At 35.7% G+C, this 21,736-nt stretch overlaps 3 protein-coding genes and 1 non-coding gene across 4 annotated transcripts; all 4 read left to right on the forward strand.

The window, feature by feature from the left end:
- Positions 1–810: 810 nt before the first annotated feature.
- On the forward strand, positions 811–6,795 carry LOC140004449 (subtilisin-like serine-protease S). Its single transcript, XM_072075989.1, has 9 exons — positions 811–1,206; positions 1,379–1,476; positions 2,388–2,540; positions 2,875–3,521; positions 3,631–3,725; positions 3,976–4,215; positions 4,450–4,564; positions 5,826–6,030; positions 6,117–6,795. The coding sequence occupies exons 1-9, from the start codon at positions 1,106–1,108 to the stop codon at positions 6,662–6,664; spliced, it is 2,202 nt and encodes a 733-aa protein (XP_071932090.1). The 5' UTR covers positions 811–1,105; the 3' UTR covers positions 6,665–6,795.
- Positions 6,796–10,840: 4,045 nt separating this feature from the next.
- LOC113720384 (methylsterol monooxygenase 1-1-like) lies at positions 10,841–17,090 on the forward strand. The gene is made up of 5 exons (XM_072075977.1): positions 10,841–11,170; positions 11,812–12,134; positions 12,253–12,400; positions 12,559–12,591; positions 17,049–17,090. The coding sequence occupies exons 1-5, from the start codon at positions 10,841–10,843 to the stop codon at positions 17,088–17,090; spliced, it is 876 nt and encodes a 291-aa protein (XP_071932078.1).
- On the forward strand, positions 14,419–14,491 carry TRNAK-CUU (transfer RNA lysine (anticodon CUU)). Its single transcript has one exon. It is a non-coding gene; the product is annotated as a tRNA-Lys (tRNA).
- Positions 17,061–21,384, forward strand: LOC113720387 (subtilisin-like serine-protease S). The gene is made up of 11 exons (XM_072075974.1): positions 17,061–17,273; positions 17,858–17,949; positions 18,048–18,145; positions 18,236–18,388; positions 18,478–18,589; positions 18,679–19,216; positions 19,389–19,483; positions 19,747–19,986; positions 20,063–20,177; positions 20,362–20,566; positions 20,660–21,384. The coding sequence occupies exons 1-11, from the start codon at positions 17,196–17,198 to the stop codon at positions 21,205–21,207; spliced, it is 2,274 nt and encodes a 757-aa protein (XP_071932075.1). The 5' UTR covers positions 17,061–17,195; the 3' UTR covers positions 21,208–21,384.
- The last annotated feature ends 352 nt before the right edge of the window (positions 21,385–21,736 follow it).

The raw sequence follows: 21,736 nt of genomic DNA on the forward strand, positions 1-21,736 counted from the left end.
AATGGGTTTGTAATCCATGAAAAAGAAAAAAAAAAAAAAGAAAGAAAAAGAACCCGTAAAATATTGCTAAAATATGAACTAATAATCTTATTGAGATAAGCTAATCCAGTTCGAAACGAATTTGTTTCTCATGCATTTCACAAATTAGAGAAAACTAGTTGGGAATGAGCTCCAAAAGAAGATTTCGAACATGAACCCTACTTTTTAAGAAACTTTTTTTTTGGCAAATGAACTTTAAATAAGTTTGATTATTTGATGGTTAAATAAACCGCATTTATTGAGTTCTATAAGATATTCCAACTTTGAAAACAATAATATGTTGTGATTCTTTTCCAGAATAAGTTTATTCTAGTGTCAAGTTGATGCTTCTCAAATTGTTAGCCGGCTCTTAAATCTTTTGGAGGAGGAAACTCCAAGGTAATGCTGACTACTCCAATGAAGTAATTTGTTTGGGCTCTAAAAGTTTGGAAATGGAAGAATCGAACACTTTAACTTGCATGAATTATAATCCCTGCAATTAACCTGTTCTAAGGAACTAAAAACCCTATGTCAAGCCGGCACATGAAGCCAACCATCCTAACTCGATCTAGGAAAGAGTATTTGTATTCCACCTATAAAATGGTTCTAAGCAATCATCACAATCTGATCACCAACAACTATATATTTGTTTTGAACCATTTGTGGAATTCTCTGATTGGAAAACCATGAAAGCAACTGCAATTTTCATTCTTCTCCTCCTCTTTAGGCTTGCAATATTCTCCCATGCAGCCACCAAAAATACAAAGGTAATGGATAAATTAAACAAAGTCATTGCCCTTTTGCCTTTCTTACTTTTCCCCCCCTTCTCTGTGAGTGTGGCTCCATTCTTGGGGGAAGCTCAAATGTAGAAAGTAGAAACTGGAGAAAAAGGAAGCATGCAAAAACTGATACTCAATATTTTGCTGCATCAAGGAAGCCAGTTCCAACTTCAGTGTGGATTTCTTTCTCTCTTTTTAAGGGCGGGGGGATTTTTTTTTTTGGTTTAATTCTGACAATGCTCGATCGATCGACTAATAAACCTCCATTTCTTGTAAGCACAAAGGACTAATCTTGACAAAATTACGTGATGTTGCAGCACTATATTGTATACATGGGATATCACAAACACCCCAACTCGGAATCTGTCATCAAAGCTAACCATGAGATGCTCACTTCTGTGACTGGAAGGCATGTACATATACATATATTTGAGCTTCCCCAGATGTCTCGTTTTTTCAAGAAGTTGGTGGTAGAGAATGACAAAATGTTGAAAGAAACAGCTAAACCAGGAGCTTCCACAAGATTTCTACTTCCTTTGGTGAAAATAGTAGAAGTGAAATGATTGTAATTCCATTTTCAGTTTCCAAGAAGCGAAGGAGGCGACGATTCACCATTACACCAGAAGCTTTAGAGGATTCTCCGCCATGCTAACGCCAGAACAAGCTCGAAAACTGGCAGGTCAGATTTTTTTTTTTTTTTTAATTGACAGTTTTAAGCATAAAGGTATTGTCATTTGATTATTTCACCTGATTCTAGATTATGATTTTTCGAACATCAATATTTTTTATGTTCTTCTTCACTTTTGTGCCTAGTTATTGCATTTTTTTTTAATCGGCAATAAAGATAAAATTTTTAGTTTACCCAAAAGTAACTTTTCCTTTTATTTTGATTAACTAATTTTTTGCAAAATCTACTGCAACAAAAAAAAAAAAAAAAGCAGCATATATTAACTAGGGAAAATCGTTCAAAATGTCCCTTAAATTTCGCCAAATGAATTTTTTCATCCTTTATTTTCGAAATAGTAACTTTACATCTCTTATAAAATTAAATCAGTAAAATTTGATTCCAACCTAAGTTCTCGACTACTTTTTATCCTAAATCCATCATGTGATTCACATATGATCATTGTTTAGGAATAAAAAAGTTAGATTTTATTTGTAGTTAAATAAATGACCTAATTCATATTCATTTTTGTTTCTAAAAATGTTCGATCCAACCTGAATCATATTTATTTTTTCCCTATAAAAGTGAGATTTGACCCACTCTATATTCATTTGTGCCATTAAAAAATGGGATTTGATATTTTTGTATATAAAAAATGACTATATGTAGGTCACGTAATGATTTCATACTGAAAAGTGGTCGGAAACTTAGATTTAGATCAATTTTAGTTAAGTTAAATTTATAAGGGACGTAAAATTAATATTTAAAAAATGACTGACAAAAAATATGTAACGGATTGTAAGGGACGTTTCAAACTATTTTTACTGATAACTAATATGATCTTCTTGATAATCTACTGCAGAGCCAGAGTATGGTACGCTATAGTTGCATTTACGTCACTTACATTTATTAAAACTTTTGCGCAGAAAGTGATTCGGTTACTTCGGTATTCGAGAGTAGGGAATACAAGATCCATACAACCCAATCATGGGACTTTCTGAGACTGGATTCTGCTCAACAATACAATCAGCTGCCAATGAACGTAAAATCAGATGTAATAGTTGGCGTCATTGACACCGGTAAGTAGTCGATTGAGTGAAGCACCTAGAACAAGATCCGGGGTCTCTCTCACAACTTCTGTCCAGTTCTGTCAATTTGTATAAATTGATACAACTTTGATGTAAATTAGTATAACTTTGGTGTGACCGTGAATTTTGTAGTTTGAGTGACAAATTCAGTTTATATTAAAATTGTACCTATTACAACGAATGTTTTTTAGATTACAAAACTAGACAAAATTGAAACTGGAGAGGCCTCGGATCCCCTTAAACATTTACCTAAAAATCATGCGTCTCTAAAGATGGCCATCAACATTAAATTCACAAGACTGGACATTAATTTGTTTACATTCAGGAATTTGGCCTGAATCCCGGAGCTTCAATGACCAAGGCTTGGGCCCTGTTCCCACAAAATTCAAGGGACAATGTCAAACTGGGGAAATGTTCACCTTGGCCAACTGCAACAGAAAGATAGTAGGAGCTAGATTCTATTTGAAAGGATTTGAAGCAGGCAAGCCTCTTGAATCATTCAGCCAAACTTTCTTCCGATCACCCCGAGATGGCGACGGCCATGGAACTCACACAGCTTCCACTATTGCTGGCTCGCTGGTTTCAAATGCGAACTTATTTGGGTTGGCAAACGGCACTGCAAGAGGAGGTGCACCAAGCGTCAGACTGGCCATCTACAAAGCTTGTTGGTTTAAAATTTGCAATAATGCAGATATACTCTCTGCTTTAGATGATGCCATTAGTGATGGCATCGATATTCTTTCTCTTTCTTTAGGCCCTGAACCGCCCCAAACCAGCTACTTTGAGGATCCAGTGTCAATTGGATCTTTCCATGCATTTTCTAAAGGAATCCTCGTTTCGGCAGCAGCTGGGAATGCTGGTTTATCAAGAACTGCAACTAATGTTGCTCCCTGGATCATGACTGTTGCTGCAAGTACTTTGAATCGGGAGTTGCAATCCAAGATTTATCTGGGAAATTCAAAAGTTTTAAAGGTACCTTTACGCCAACCAATAATTTATAGTCTCAAGTCAATATGCGAGTATTTTACCATAAACTTCTTTTTTACCGATCATGAGTTGAAAAAGGAATTTCTTGTTACAGAGTTTTGGTCTAAATCCATCAAAACTGGATAGTGCTTCTGGTTTAATAGCAGGAAGCGATGCAGCAGCTCCTGGAATTCCCCAGAAAAATGCAAGGTACTTCTTCTGAAGAGGGAAAAATTTTCCTCTTGTTGTCTTTGAATGCCCAAAGGCTAGGACGCTGCTTACTGTCAAAGAATCAGGATATTCATTTTCTCCATGATTTCATATTTTAGAAACTCTGGATGGTGATTAAATCAGAAACGTTGGCTATTACATCTCAGTAGCTGCAGATGATCATATTTGTTTGGGATTGTAATTGGACATTAAACTCTAAATTTTGACTTGATTTCTTTTGATTTTCCAGCTTTTGCCAGACAAACACACTTAATCCTAACTTGATTAAGGGAAAGATTGTGGTCTGCCAACTCGAGAATGAGCATGTTGACCGAATTCAAATGCGTGTTTACATAAGAAGCATCGGAGGGGTAGCTATGATACTTGCCGATCCAGTTGCCCAAGACATATTATTCAATTTTGGAATCCAAGCCACTGTGATAGGTCAAGAAGAAGCAACAGAACTTCAAACTTACATGTCTACAAAAAAGTAAGCTCTAAATTTCGTTGAAATATCAGGATTTATCTTTGTTCTTTCAAATAGATATTTAATCAATGTAAGTTTGCTCATAACTGACTTGTTTGTAGATCTTTGGAACAGAATTGTAATTCTTATGATTAGATATCTTATTGCACATGTGACATATATACATTTGAACTTGCTTGTGTAAAGCAACCATTACAGTGCTCATGTCTTTTGACGTGCTTGCTTTTCCTGTTACAGGAATCCAGTGGCTAGACTATCTCAAACATCTACACAAATGTCTATTGAACCAGCACCAGCAATGGCAGCTTTCTCTTCAAAGGGTCCAAATACTGTCACGCCAGATATAATCAAAGTATGTTTGGCTAGAATTTTTATCCACTGTTCTGGTTCAATTATAACCCTGGAAGTTCCGGAGAAAATTCTTAAATTGTGATGAAAAAAAAAAAAGTTATTCTACAAAGGGGGTGATTTGTGAAGTTGGTTCCACAAATGTGATCTTCGCATTTGTGAAATGCGAGTTCAGGTACCTCGCATTTCACAAATGCGAGGTAAGTGTTTTCAGAAAAAAAAGCTCGCATTTGGAGAATGCGAGCTGAGATACCTCGCATTTCTTAAATGCGAGGTACTCAATCTTCTTGCTCCATTTGCTGGTACAAGAACCAGCATGAAGTACAAGACCTCGCGGTTGGAAATGAGAAGCAACAAATGGGATTTTTCTTCATTTTTCTTTTTTCTCCAAGATTACCAATACACAATTCCACCTCACTCACCAGAAGATGCCAAGAATATTCTGGAATTAAGAGCATCAAACGGCTCAAATTCTGGCCATAAAAATGCAGCAAACAATTACCATGGATGCTAGGGTTGAGGGATTTCTTGAAGTTATAAAAAGAGGAGGAACGCAGCTTGGAAGGGGAGAGAAATTGGAGTGGCATTTGGAGAGAAAGAAAGCGAGAAGGGCAAGCAAGAAGGTTGAGATTTTCGGGGAGAAGAAAAACTGGGAAAAAAAGGAAGAACTGGGGCTGAGGAAGACAAAGAGCAAGAGTGAAATGGGGGGAAAAGGGAAGAGTGGAAGCAAGAAGCTTTCGGAGGGTTGGAAAGGATGAGCTGGAGCAGGAAAGAAAAGAAAGCAGAGGAGAAACTAAGAGAAAAAGGAGGAACTTTGCAGCTGGGTTTGTAAGAGAGCTACGGGTTGAGTGAGCTGCCTGGGCGAGAACCTCGCATTTGTTAAATGCGAGGTATATGACCTCGCATTTAACAGTTAAATGCGAGGTCTGTTTTTCTTTTTCTTTTTTTTTTTTGATTTGAATGCTAGGAAAATTCAGGGAGACCTCGCATTCAGCAAATGCGAGTTCCTTGAGCTCGCATTTACAACCCCTGAACGGAATCCCATACAAAAAATGCCACTTTTGTAGTATTTTTTTAAAAATCATCATAACTTTAGAAATTTCTTGGAAGTTCCACAAGCAATATATGTATTTTCTATCATATACTTATGTACAACACCAATCTGCTATTAACCCTCAAGAAATCAAACACTTCATTATAATTTGAGAAAAACATGTTAAGAAAAAAATTGCTGTATAAATACTAATCCAACATGTCAATTGTAGCCCGATGTAACAGCTCCTGGAGTGAACATTTTGGCAGCATGGTCTCCAGTAGCTCTTGGTGATGCTGGTGGACGTTCACTTGACTACAACATAGTCTCCGGGACTTCCATGTCTTGTCCACATGTGTCTGCAGTGGCAGCAATTGTAAAGGCTAGCCACCCTTCTTGGAGCCCTGCAGCTATAAAATCTGCAATAATGACAACAGGTCTACAAAATTTCAAACCGAAAAAATCCCTTACTGGTTCTATTGTAGTTCACACAGTCTAATGCTTTTCCTTTTCTCTAAAACAGCAACAATACTAGATGACTCCGGGAATTACATCAGAAGACATCCTGATGGTAGTCGGGCTACGCCTTTTGATTACGGTTCTGGGCACATAAATCCAGTTGCAGCAATTGACCCTGGGCTAGTTTATGATTTCGATCTCAAAGACGTCATTGATTTCCTCTGCAGCAATGGCGCAACCTCTGCACAGCTGAAGAACTTAACCAGCGAGACTATATACTGCAATAACCCTCCAAAGCCTTCCGTCAACTTCAATTATCCTTCAATTGGAGTCTCCAACATGAAGGGCAACATATCAGTGTATAGAACAGTTACCTATGTTGGTAATGGACCAACAGTTTATGTCTCAAAATTAGAACAACCCACAGGTGTAAATGTTTCAGTCATACCACCAACATTAAGGTTTACAAATACAGGGGAGAAGTTGACTTTCAGGATTGATTTTACACCTTCAAAGACCAGCAGTGGAATTTTTACTTTTGGAGCATTAACATGGAGCAATGGGATCGATAGAGTAAGGAGTCCCATTGCACTTAGCGTGCTTTCTTTATAGAAATGAGCAATTCTATAACCATCCCATTTTCAAATGTCATTGTCCTCTATGGAATTACTCAAATTTTTTATTAGAAACCTTACGAAAGGAATAAAGGGAACATGTAAGAACTTTGGAAATTCTGCAATCAATCAAGTGGTGTATTAGATACATTTTCCTTAACGCTATATTTATCCCTTATTAAGTGAAAACCAATGTTGTTAAAATCGGACCGGATAGCGACTCGGCTAAACTATTGAGTCGGGGATCAGCTGATCGAATCGGTCTCAAAAATCTGCTGACGTCAGCATGATGTTATAATTATTTTATATTTTTATAAGTTTCAGAAATATTGAAATTAAGTTCTTGGTTATATTTGGCCAATCATAAAAAATGTTCCAAAAATATTGGACTTGCAATCAAATATACACCTAATAATTATATATAAAAATGTAAATTCATGGTTAAAATACGTCCATTCTCCAAAACTACTTAAAAAAACTAAATTTAAACAAATTAATACAAGTTGGAATCATTAATGCTAAATTAATGAGATTATAGGGATAAAAACATTTTGATTTAGAGATAATTTAGGAAAGCGAGTGATATTGATATTTACGCTAAATGGGTGACGTAATAAATGAAAGTGTTACAATTTAGGTAACTCAAATTATATTTGGGAAAAAGAAGAAAGAAAAGTTTGAGAACTGAGTCAACTACTTCAATCGGGTCACTAGTTTAATCTGTTTTTTATATGGTTTTGGCTGATTTTTTACCAAAACAGTTTTATATTACAAATCAATTCGGAAAGAAGGCCGGTTCATGGTTGGAGCGGTCAAACCGGGGGAGGCTCTTGAGGGATTTAACTTTGAAGGATATGTATGCAAAACTGATGTCACCAATTAACTTCTTGGTGTTGAAAACTGTTATTTGCAAAAGCAAATCGCACGAGCATAGTAGTCCTGCATTGATCTATCTTTCTGTGGAAATGGCATAGTAGGAAACCCGTAACAAAAGAAAAAAAAAAAAAAAAAGGAAAGGTCAAAGCAAAACAAGTAAATCCTCATCTTATTGCCGAATGGACGGAGCAGAAATGAAAGCTGCTATGCTGTTTTCAGAATTGAAACTACCAGCTTAAAATCTGTCCCAGGACACAACAAACAGAAAGTCGTATTTCATATTTTCAGCGTTCATTATTGGACTTGAAATTGTAGATGTTGCAGGCTGATGTATTTTCGGCACCGCAAATTGCTGTAGCAACAGACCAGCTTAATACTGACATGGTAAGTCCAAACGCAGCTTTACACGTACCCTGCCATGTATTTTTGAGTTTTTTTTTTTTTTTCTTAACTCGTAGCTGCATCCCATTGGAAGAAACCTCTGGAAGAATACATTTGCTCATGTTGTGACAGTGGTTTCTGGATGCCCAGTCCACAAATAGGAATACCATTCATCTGCTGGAAAAATGGCAATTAATTCGGAGTTTATTTGTGTTTCCTGCAATGTGCTTTATCTTCAGTTTTCTTCTTTGGTGCAATATGGTTGTAATTTAAGTTTAAATCGATCTCACAATTTTAGATGACCCAAAGCATCCGTTGTCCCTTGACTAGATAAAGGGATTTAGCTCATTGTTGACGAGAACAACCCATACAAAACTGACGCAAAAGCTGCGGCCATCTTGTGGCAACCACAAAGTAGGGCTGCAAACGAATCGAGCCGCTCGCGAGCGGCTCGAGTCGAGCTCGACATTAATCGAGCTCGAGCTCGACATTAATCGAGCTCGAGCTCGAACTCGAGCTCAGAATATTAAGCTCGTTAGCTCGCGAGCCGGCTCGCGAGCTTGAATATATATATATATATTTTTTATTTTTATTTTTATTTAATAATAAAATTACGTATATTATATATTTATTTTTTTTTTATTTTTTATTTTCATAGTGAAATTACGGATATATCCTTAATATTTTATTATTTATTCAGAAAAAATATTATTTTATTTATTTTTTTTAAAAATAAAAATTTTTTTTTATTTTTTTCGAGCTCGAGCTCGAAAATTGCCAGCTCGTCGAGCTCGAGCTTGATAAAATTTAGCTAAAGCTCGGCTCGATTATCTCAAAACTCGACTCGACTCGGCTCGTTTGCAGCCCTACCACAAAGGACGAAAAGCCAACGTCCAAGAGAAAAGCTACAGGGAATCATTCAATTGTGCCTAATTGACGTACGAGAGTTAAAGCTAAGCAAAAGCCAACGAAAGAAAAGTCAACCAAAAGCAATTCCTAGAGCAGTCCTCCCTGTTTTCTACTTTATTTCCTATCTAAAAACCTACTCTAATGCCTCCCTCCTGTTTTGCGGCTGCCCCCTTTTACTGATATCCTTTGCGGCGGCTCTCCCCTTCCAGGAAGACTTCGGCCAAAATGACTAAAAAGGCCTCGCGTCTCTTTTGTTCCAAAAATGTCCCTGAGTGTCTTCTTTTTTATTTCTTTTTCCGATGGCTGTCAAATTAGCATTAATTGTGACATTTTCATTCTACTCCCTGAAATAAATACAAATTACGAAAAGTGAGTAGAATCTAATAATTAATCTACATCGGATCAGGCAATAGGAGAAATTAATAATAAAATAAATGATAAAATTGCACCCTATCATCCGCAGTCCAAGTTCCCTACGTTGAGCAGGACATTCGATTCATGCATATGCAAGGCTCTACCAGAATTTCTAGGCCCTTTGCCAGAAAGACAACCCGACGCAGACAAGTGAAACGAACCCTACATATGTTAGAAACTTTGAGGCGATCTGCAATAGCAAATGTAAATCTTTCCCAGAATAATGTGGATAAGACTCAATCATCCTCAATTTGTGGGACTATTCTTTTCATCACATTGAGTTGAGAGTGGGCAATTGCCCCCTATCCACTCTTGAAAAATTAAAGAAAACTACCAAATCTTTGAAAGCTTCTTAAGAATTGCTCCCCCTATATTTTTCAATATTGCTCTCTTCTGTCAAATTGCCCACCTAAAAAAATGTAAAAACAAGTTCAAATGTCTATTATCTTGTGTTTTACAATTCAAACTCATGTTACAAGATTGTGAGGAAAAACCAAACTATTCACATAATCAATGTTTTGGTATCGCTTCATTGCCATTTTTTTTCATTATACAATTTGTAATTAAAAATAACATCTATATATAACTGCAATTTTAGCGCATCACTGACCACAATGTAGGATGCTACGCTGTAGAATTTCCCACTAACATACATATATATGAGTGATGGTTAGATATACTTTAAAAAATTCTTTGTCACAATTGCACAGAAAGTGAACGCAAATTACGATACAAAAACATATTGTGGTTGGCCGTTGATATTTTTTGAGTTTCTATCAAAATTTTCACTATAGAAATTTATGAAAAAATATATATTTTAAGCATCTTCCTTTCTATTTCATTGTATGAATCTAGATTTTTTGCATGGTAAAAACCACATAAAGCAAGATATACTTGTGTTTGGTAATTGCTTCTCCAAGTTCAACCAACTAAGTTATGAATAGGTCAAACAACTAAACATAATAAGTTCATAACATTTTTCTAACTTCCAAATACATGAGATGAAAATTGATGAACTTAAAATTAGCACTGAGTGTTTATTTGCACTAGAAAGTGGGATTGTGCCCCCCCCCCCCTTTTTTTTTTGGGTATTTTCCCTATAGAAAAAAGTGTTTAAGATCCTCTATTTTACTTCTTATTTTAACCTACATCAGTTATTAGTAATTCAAAATCTAGCACGTACAGAATGAAACTTTAATTCTCAATTGTAACGATAGTAGTGCAATTTGCAAGAAAAAAAAATTAGAAAATTGGAATAGAAGAATCTAAATATTAATTATTATAATTCCCTTCCGCATCTGTGCAATTTCCGGCCTATATCCGTTCTCGTTCATGCAGAAAAATTTACGATAGTCAACACTAGGAGGCTCCTTCTATTTCGCTAGACCATTCCCTCCTAAAGCAAACATCATTCTCAGCATTGATAACTCTATCCACCCCCGCCTCTCTTCCTTTTCGGCCATTTTTATTCAAACTCTACCTGCATTTTCCTTCTTCCTTCTTCCTTGCTTTTCCCCTTCTCTCTCTATCTAAATTTGTACAGGGAGAGGGAGAGAAAAAGAAACCATAATATCGAAGCCACGAATTAAGCAAAATGTTGCCATACCATACGCTTCAAGAAGCTGAAATTTCTCTTGGAAGAAATCTAACATTTGCAGAAACATTATGGTTCAAATATTCGGCTCAAAAATCAGATTATATCCTCTATTGTCACAACACCCTTTTCTTGTTTATCTTTTACACCTTGTTTCCGATCCCCTTTGTCATTCTTGAGCTCCTGGGGTCCAAAAAGATTGACAAGTACAAGCTTCAGCCAAAATTCAAAAACTCATTCTCTGACATGATGGAATGCTACAAAAAAGTTATGTGGACTTTTGTCTATGCTGTTGGCCCCCTGCAAGTCCTTTCTTACCCCGTCATTAAGGTACAAGCTTGGCTAGTTCCCCTAGTTACTTTAATAGGATTTGTTGTTTGTCTTTTCCGTTCTCAATTCTTGAGTTTGCATAGCTGGTCCTTTATTTGGAAATGGACGTGTCTTTGAGTAAGTTTCAATTCCGAGTATTTTATAGAATCAATTAACTAGTTAGAGAGTTAACATATTATCTCATTCTGGTGGGAAAATGTTTCAAGAAACGAAGTATCGGATTTAAATCCAATTTGGTACAAATGATTGCCAAATGGGATTCTTGAAAATTAACTTAATGTATGTTGATGAGCTGATTCGTAATGTGATTGCTGCATGTTTTATTATATTTTTATGTCATTAATGCAGACCTTATGCAATGAAATTATGATATTCATCCAAAAAAAATAACTACAAAAGGCGAAAAATCATATGCTTGAATCCGAAGGCAGCCAAATGCATTAGTACGGTATGCTTATTATCATTTTGTCTGCTTACCTTTATTGATTTTCATAGCTTAGCGAAATCCCACCAAACTTCCTTCGATTTTTATGATCAGAAGAGGAAGAGAGACGTTTTCCTAACTTACTGAAGTTACACTACTCCCTAAAATTAGTTATTCCCTACTAGAACTGAGGAACTTTTCACCCTAATCTTTGCAGTGGATTGGGATCCGAACAAGCTTGCCGTTGCCATCTGGGACAGAAGTATTCTGGCAACTGGTGGTGTATGTAGTAGTCGAGGACTATGCAAATTATTGGCTCCATAGACTAATGCATTCGCCATGGGGCTATAACAAAATCCACAGGGTGCACCATGAGTATACGGCTCCTATTGGTTTTGCAGCACCTTATGCTCATTGGGCAGAGATTATTGTCCTTGGACTTGCTTCATTTCTTGGTCCTCTCATGGTCCCCGGTCACATGCTCACCTTTTGGCTTTGGTTTATACTAAGGCAGCTCGAAGCCATTGAGACTCATAGCGGGTGATTTCTCATTCTCCTTTTTCTGTTGCCAATTCATCAAAATACTGGAATAGTTAAGCAACCTAAACTCAACGACTAACATGTTTTGCTTTCTTTGCACAATTATCCATATGTGCAGGTACGAATTTCCTTGGAGCCCCTCCAAGCTTATTCCATTTTATGGAGGTGCAGTTTACCATGATTACCATCATTACGTTGGGGGCAAAAGTCAGAGCAACTTTGCATCTGTTTTCACTTACTGTGACTACATATATGGAACCGACAAGGTCAGCAATGAACTATATGTTCAGCCAATGAACTTCTTGTTCTTATCATTTTTGTGACTCTTATGTTTTCAAATAATTAAACGTGAATTTAGCAAATACTTCCTCATCGAACTTTCGTCATTGACAGAACTTTCATATTCATGTGTTTTTTTTTTCAGGGATATCGATACCAGAAAAATGTCTTTGAAAAGGTAAAATTACATTATCTTTTACTTTTGGAGTAGACAGTTTTGCAGATGACTGCATGGCTATATTCAAAGCAACATGAGCATGTGTTCATCTCCACACGATGAACAAATTGTTTGATCAATCAATTAATCTGCATGGCACAAAATAATTTAGCAACAACGAGAAATTAAACATCCTCGATCGACAGTGTTTGATATGATTAAGGTGTCAAATATTGAGAATTCTAATCCAGTATATATTGTCTGAAGCTCAGTAATCCCATATACCAATAAGGACTGCTCTTTTGTTTTCCTTGCTTCTTGATTTTCCAGTACAATACCGTAGGATCATCAGTTTCGTCCTTGTTCAGCTTTAAAATCTGACCGTGCAATGCATCTTGATATCCATCAAAACATAATATCTGTAAACATTTTTTTACCAAACACTGTAAAATCTCAAGTGGTAAACATCAGAATCCAAAAGAAATAGAAAGTTGTACCTTGTAAACGTTAATTTCTTTTCGACACTAACTATATTTTCCTCCTTAGTTTATCCCAATATGCTGATTATATATTTGATCCCGTCTCCAAATGTACCCTGTTGAATCTTTTTCAGACGCGAGATAGCCTCAGGAGCCAAAGTGATATCAAATCTGAGTAGGAGAAAGCTAAGCTCTGCATGCACGAACTCTTGATCAGCTCTGAGCAAAACATTCTTGATGCGTGTTGTGGTTCTGTCTGCCATAGAAGCTTTTTTTTTTTTGGGAGCAATATTGAGAGATTTTTATCTACTATAGAAGTATGATTAGCATTTAAAAAAAAAGTAAATAATTAAGTGTTGTACAAAATTATGGATACTTCTTAGCAGCATCATGATGTGGTGCTACGCTTTTGAGCATTTACCCCACATGGAAATGCTAAAAATTACGACCTCAAGAATTAAGTTTGTGTTATTACCATATTGAGGATATTGACTCTTTTTTTAATAAAAAGAAGAAAACCCTTTTTTGGTTTCTTCTTCTACCGTTCTTCAGTGCAGTATTTTGTTACACTAATGTTTACTAGAAATGTAGGAGTTGCGTGGATAGGATACAATGTGTTATATATTGTGCTAATCTTTATTGGGCAGTTAGCATTAGGCTCTGGACTAATTCTTAGTGCAAATTAGCATTATTTTCCAACGAATCTAGTTATTAAAAAGTTGTAGTATACTCATATATATAGTACCTCTTCATCTTTCAATTCACAAAACTCCTTTTTATGCACGTTTGTTAACATTTAAAAAAATAATTGTAATTAGACTAAGCATATCAAATACGTTTCTGCTATTACACTCTACAAATAGTAATTGAATTTTGAACAATTTTAAACCTTTTTTTTTTGTATGATAAAAAAAGGCAATTTTATACTTAATTGCAGATAATAAGAGGCGGAATATATCCGGTGATTTATTTCATATATGTTCATATAAAGATTGTAATGTATAATTAGTGGCTAACGTTGAGACTCCAAAAACTAGAGATCCTAAATTATATTCATTTTTCCCATTGCCCCTTATCACTTCTTAAATCCCATCTCTTCCATGATAGAAAAAAAAATTTGTAAAAAAAGAGATTGTAACGTAATATTGATGTCTCATAATTAAATTGGCATTAGCCTACGTAGCATAGTACTTAAAAATGATAAGTATATCAGGTAGTATATTAGTATTTTTAGCTTCATATTTTCATTTGTATTCACATTATCTGTTAACCAGTTATACACGTATATTTTTATACTTATATTCTTGAGTCAAATTTCTCATCTTAGGTCTCTGAATTTAATAAAATATAAGTTACCTAGCTATCAAAAGCCCGTCTAGCTCAGTTGGTAGAGCGCAAGGCTCTTAACCTTGTGGTCGTGGGTTCGAGCCCCACGGTGGGCGTGTATGTGTATTTACTTTTGTTTTTGCTATTTTATGCCTTCATAATTAATTGCTTTATTTTAATATTACAAGAAGAGTTTTCAAACAGAATTGTAACCTCTATTTTTGAAACTGCAAAACACTTTCTCACTCAAAAAAATGTAAATGCTTCAAAAGTAGAATATTGAAACATGCTTAATTACATTTGTGACCAAATTATAAAAATGACTCTAATTAATGTCAATCATGTTTCAATATTGAAACAAGAAGGTCCTATTTGGTTCCCGGAAACTTGTAAGGAAAAGGAAAAGAATTCCTTAAGAAAGAGGTTTTTTTTATGTTTGATTTTAAGCAAACAAATTTTTCATTTTCAATATAGTCCCTTGATGTGTATTTACTTCCTTATAAGGGCTCCAAGATACATATACCTTCCATCAGATTCGTAAAAATCTTCCAAAAGCATTTTATATGTTTCATTGAACGAAAATAAATACTAACAAACATACAACATTTTAAACAGTTTTTAATTTTTTTTCTTACCGACTAATTACGATAGAATGATTATTTGATTAAGCATCACAAAAATATAACACCTATAGCGTGTAATGCATATACTTTCGAGTGGCACTTTTAACTCTTATCTTCTTAATGTTGAAATGCATGGTAGAACTTATATGTCACTTGTCATGGATTCTATTTTTGTACGTTACAAAATATCATGGTTCCAAAAAGGGGGAAAAGAAAGACCAAATGTCCCTTCTACAAAGAATTGTTGGGAATTTTCGAACTACAGCAGAAAGATGTCATGGAATGGATACTGTAAAAGAAGCAGAAACACAGGGTCCGTTTGGATTAACGACATTCCAAATCACACCTTTTTGGACCTCAAACGCACATAATAACTGTTATTTTCTTGGGGTGCATGTAAACGAGTAACCCCCCAGTGTTGAAACTTGTTTGATTATTTTAACGAGTTTGAAATTTTGTTCAAGTTTGACTTATTTATTTTATTGAATCGAAGTTGAACGAGTTTTTTTTATTATCGAGTGTGAATGTTATCGAACATAAGACGCGATTCAATCTTGACTTAACTAGTTGACGAACCAAACTCGAACGAACTCTTGCTAAGCCGAGTTCGATTCGAGTACCAAATAGTTTGATTCATTTTTCAGTTCTAATACTTTTTTAAAACATCACAATTTTAGTTCATTATTTTTGACCCTCTGGTGCTCGTACTATATTAAATAATGTCGTAGAATTAGACAACACAACCACAGCTCCCAAAATAATTGGTATTTAATATTATAACCAAAATTCCAGCAGGTATGGTTATAGCTTCCAAGTTACAACTTAAGCCGGTTTAGATTGTTACTTTTCGAAATTTTTGTAGAAAAAATGTATTGTAATGATTTGATGTATGTGAGATGGAAACAAAAAAAAAGACTAGAAAACAGGTTAATCGAAAACGTAAAAATTATTTTTTTTTTTTGGAGAAAAATGGCAATTCAAACGAGGCACATTAAAAGCAACTAATCCCAAAGTCAACCATTAAATTTTGATAATAATTATTACAAGCAACAGGCAAGATCCAAAAAGTCAAGCATATATAGACCGTTAGCTTGTCACAAAACTCTTACATCAAAGAATTAATTAATTGTGTTTAATTACAGTTTTTTATTTACTTAATTTAATTCATTTCAGACGAACACAGGCGGTCGGGCCGGAAGACCCACGTTAAAAAGAATATGGATATGAGCTTGAATTGGAATTATTTTTCCAGTCGTACATTGGAAATTAATTAAATACACCAAAGGACGTGGGCTAGCTACAATCATTGGTTAGATTAGCAGCCGTCCATTCTAAATTCTATTCAACTTTCCTTTAAAAAAAAAAACGATCAAGTTAATTCTAGGGAAGTCTTGGCTTTACAAAATTCTAAATAGTTAGTTAGTCAACTTGACTGAGTCAAGAGAAATTCTTGCTCTTTGTTTTTTTTTTTTTTTTTTTTTTTTTGGATGAATGAGATAAAGGCCTTGTTCTCAACTAATTTTGGAAATCTGACTTTAGCTTTTGATTTTCAAAAAATTATTTTATTGTGTTCTCAACTGATTTTAAAAAATTAATTTTAGATTTGTGGGTCGGAAAAAAAACTGGAAATCAGAAGAAGCTGGTGTTGACTGTTGACTTGTTTTTGAATTCTGATTTTAGCCTATTTTTCATATAGGCCAAAATTACTCTTCAAATTTCAGCATAATTACTAAAGTATCTAAAAATCAGATAACTTGTTATGGTCCTTCTGTTTTCTTTTTATTCTCACTCTCAGATTCATTTATGTGGTTCTTGTTTTTCTCATTCACCATTTAATCTTCATAAAAAAAGTAATTAACTGCATTAAAAAATTATTTAATTAGCACAAAAATTCATCTATGTACCAAATAAGGGTCATCTTTTGTCAAAAATCAGCTTTTTAACTTTTTCAAAGATCACCTATGCATTTATTAAAATCACCTTTTTTTAACAATAAACAAAAAACACATGAGTTATTGTGAAAAGTCTGATTTTACTAAATCAGAATCAGTTGAGAAAAGACCCTAAGGTGTGTGTCTATAATGAACACTGAACATAGTCCCCATCTACTTTTTGCCTCCAAATTAAAAGCTCTGCACAACATATGAACAGCTAGTTTTTGCTTTCAATCTTTTTATTGAGTTTTTGAGCTGACAAGATGAAGATACACAAACTTTTCGCTCTTTTCCTAATCCTGAGATTCGGATACATACATGCAATCAGCACTGATGCAAAGGTAAATATTCTTGACATTTCATTCTTACGTCTATGAATAGTTGTATGTTCCCTTGAAAAACTGATTTCGACGAGTAGAGAACAATGAGATGTAGGATTTTTGCACATCTTTTGTCTTGACACCACGAGTTAATATGAACTTCCCACCAAGCCATGATTTTGTGGCAGTATCCATTGAGTTATAACTTCACCTATGTCCCAAAACAGAAGGCTTACAAGTTCAAATATTCCATGATTTTGAGCATGAAAAGTCATGTTGAATTTTAATATAGCAAAGATGAGAACAAACAGGAATATATTAGCGCTAAATTAGTAACATCTGCACTTCATGGACCAACCAGTCTACATCCCTGTAAAAACCATATCCGACCTTCAAATTAATGCGATATAGCAAGAGTCATGAAGGTGCAGAATGGAAGTATGGGAATCAAGACTAATCTTGATTCACAGACTTTGACTTCATAAGCAAAAAATGGAGGATTGTACCCTCAAGGTGCTACTGGTAGAGAGAGAGGGATAATGGATTATGACGTTCTTCATGCTTAGACTCAGGAACTGATGTCAAGAAATTCTTGAACCATGCAGCATTACATAGTTTACATGGGGAATCATGCTCACCCAAGCTCAGAGTCCGTGATCAAGGATAACCATCATATGCTTGCTTCAGTAATTGGAAGGCATGTACTTCTCTCTCTTTCTTAATTTGGACGACAAGTTTGAAAATAATGAGATACTATTCCATTATTTCTGATGAAAAATTGCTAGTGATTTTCAGTTATGAAGGTGCACAGGATGTGATCCATCACCATTACACCAAAAGCTTTAGAGGATTTTCTGCTATGTTAACAGCTGATCAAGCCCAGCGGCTGGCAGGTTTCCCCTAACCTGCTTTCTTTAATCAGAAAATTGGTTCCGAGGCTTGTGTTCAAAGTATATTAACTGTCTTATTTACCTATCCTGTAGAAGAGGAATCGGTTGTATCTGTGTTCCAGAGTAAGATAAACAAGGTTCAAACAACACACTCGTGGAAGTTTCTGAAAGTAGACTCAATTCAACAATACAATCACTTGCCAATAAAAGTTAAATCTGATGTAATTGTTGGTGTCATCGATAGTGGTAATAATCTTAGTTGCTGGGTAAATAATCCAATGTTTATTACTACAATTGCTACAACTAATAGATGTTGAGTATATCTGCGTTCTCAGGAATTTGGCCAGAATCGAAAAGCTTCAGTGATCATGGCTTGGGTCCTGTTCCTAAGAAATTCAAGGGGAAATGTGTACCTGGAGAAATGTTCACTTTGGCCAATTGCAACAGGCAAGAAGAAATATGCGATATCAGAGTGGATATACTAATTAGTATTGAATTCTCTGATGTCAATACTTTTCATTGAACTCTTTTTACAGGAAAATAATAGGAGCTAGATACTATTTCAAAGGATTTGAAGCACAGGTTGGACCTCTCGAGTCATTCAACGGGACATTTTTCCGATCAGCTCGAGATAGCGACGGACATGGAACACATGTTGCTTCCATTGTAGCTGGCTCCTTGGTCCCAGATGTGAGCTTAATCGAGGCAGCAAAAGGCACAGCAAGAGGAGGTGTACCAAGTGCTAGACTAGCCATCTACAGGGCTTGTTGGTTTGATATATGCACTGATGCAGATATGCTCTCTGCCCTGGATGATGCAATTCATGATGGGGTTGATGTTTTGTCTACTGCTGTCGGTCCTCAACCGCCCCAACCTAGCTATTTCCATGACGCGGTGTCAATTGGGGCTTTTCATGCATTTCAGAAAGGAATTCTTGTTTCTGCATCTGTAGGGAATGGTTTTTTCGCACAAACTGCAACCAATGTTGCTCCATGGATCCTTACAGTTGCTGCCAGCACCATGGACCGTGAATTTCAGTCCAACATCGGCCTTGGGAACTCAAAAATAATAAAGGTTAAGTGTTTCAATACCATCTAGTTATTTCCACCATCTACATTGTCAAAATTCTTGTTTTAGTATAAAGTTGCAGAGCGGAGATTTCTTTAGCAGCATAATTCTTGCAGCCAACTTATTTTATTGAAATAATTTTCTCTGTTAAATTTACCAGAACGCCTTCTTGTTTCAGGGTTTTGGTCTAAATCCATCAAACTTGGAGAGTGCTTCTGGTTTAATAGCTGGAAGTGATGCAGCAGCTCCAGGAATTCCCCCTAGAAATGCAAGGCATGGCTCTATCCCATTTTATTGCTAATACACTCTGAGATTATCCAGCTTGTACAAATAGCAAATAGAAGTAACTATCATTTCTTCTTACATCGGGTCTTCACTGACAGTTCAACAAAATGATATGCTTACGGGAAGAGAATCTGTTCATAAATTCTTGCTGGAGATCTTAATCAAGTTTTATTTTATGTTTGAAACATTTAATGTAAATCTCCTGAACAAGTCTTAATCTCTCTTTTTTTTCTCATATCTGTCTTTCTCAGCTTTTGCCAGATAAACAGCCTAGATCCGAACTTGGTTAAGGGAAAAATAGTAGTCTGCACAGTTGAAAAGATTACAGACAATGCAACACAATTAGGTGTCTATACACGAAACATTGGAGGTGTAGGAATGATACTTGTTGAACCACTTGCCCAAGATCTCGTCTTTCAATTTGGAACCCAAGCCACTCTGATAGGTCAAGATGAATTGGAAGAAATTCAGAAGTATATAGCTACTGAAAGGTATGTTTCAAAGTCCCCAAAAGGATTAATGTCAACCCAGCAGCTCATGCATTTTATTATTCTTTGCTAAGTATAGGAATCCAGTGGCTGCCATATACCAAACCAAGACTGTTCTAGCCACTAAACCAGCACCAGAGATTGCAGCATTTTCTTCGAAGGGTCCAAACATTATTACTCCAGATATAATAAAAGTAGGTTCTTGTGCTTCTGAAAAATTTTTTTCTCAGAATCATCTTTAATCCTTGGTTCAATATTAGAACGGTTACAAATGGCCAAGTTATAAAAGTTCCACTTCTGCAATAAATCTACGTTAAGAATAAAGTTGTTTAAAACAAAGAAGACAAAGATTGAGATGATTTCACATGCCCACTGCAGCCAGATATAGCAGCACCAGGAGTGAATATTCTTGCAGCATGGTCTCCAGTAGCTCTTTTTTTCTCTGGCTTACACCCTGTTGACTATGACGTAATCTCCGGTAGCTCCCTGGCTGCAGCACATGTGGCTGCAGTGGCTGCCATAATAAAGACTTCCCACCCTTCCTGGAGCCCAGCAGCAATAAAGTCTGCGATGATGACAACAGGTAACATCAATTGGAAACATTCCTAACCAGTTCAATTGTACCCTTATCATGATGTATGATTGCTGAATCCAAATATCACTTTGTCTGGAACAGCTACAGTCCTAGATAACACCGGAAATTGCATCAGAAGACATCCAGATGACACTTGTGCAACTCCATTTGACTATGGATCTGGGCACGTAAATCCAGTCGCAGCAATTCAGCCTGGACTAATCTACGACCTGGATTCCAATGATGTAATTGATTTCCTCTGCAGTTATGGTGCAACAGCAGCACAGTTGAAAAACTTAACCAGTCAAATCTTTAGATGCAAAAGCCCTTCTAGACCTTCCTATGATTTTAACTATCCTTCAATTGGAGTCTCCAACATGAATGGTAGTTTATCAGTGCAGAGAACTGTTACCTACTATGGTAAAGGATCAACACAATACATCTCAAAAATAGAACAACCAAGTGGTGTACATGTTACAGTCACCCCTAGTGTGCTAAAGTTCACAAATGCAGGGGACAAGATGTCATTTACGGCAAATTTTACGCCCTCAAAGGCCAGTAATGGAAGCTTTGTTTTTGGGGCTTTGACATGGAGTAATGCAATACACACAGTCAGGAGTCCCATTGCAGTTAATGTGCTATCTCTATAAAACATAGATTCTATTGTACTATCTGTTCCAAAACTTGTATATCCTATTGAGGAGTTTCAAGCTTCTTGCATCCAATGTAGTACTTTACAAAAGACTATGCAGTAAATGTATACAAGAACTGGACCTCTTAATAAATGTCTCAATTCTAAGGCAGCTTCATTTTGATCTACTAAATAATTAGGTATTCCAATCTTTGAATTGATTAAGAAGCTAGCTCAGGGGCTGCTGAATGCTGCTATTATTAGCTTCCCTGATTGTATGCTGTTTAACTCAGAAATAACAATCAAATGAGAGCCAAAATTTAAGATTCAGGAATGCTTTATGAAGGTATAAAATCTATCCTAAAGGACATCTTCCCATAGTAGGAAACAGAAGAAAAGTTCAAGCATAGTGAGTTATGTAAAATGTTCTCATCATGTTCCTTACAATATGAGCACTATAAACTTGCATGAAGAAATTGAAGAGTGATATCCATCCAAATATTTAGTGACACCTCTTTAGCAACCTAACTATCTGAATCAGCGTGGAG

The sequence above is a fragment of the Coffea arabica genome, chromosome 1c, assembly GCF_036785885.1.
Source record: "Coffea arabica cultivar ET-39 chromosome 1c, Coffea Arabica ET-39 HiFi, whole genome shotgun sequence".
Taxonomy (NCBI): Eukaryota; Viridiplantae; Streptophyta; class Magnoliopsida; order Gentianales; family Rubiaceae; genus Coffea; species Coffea arabica.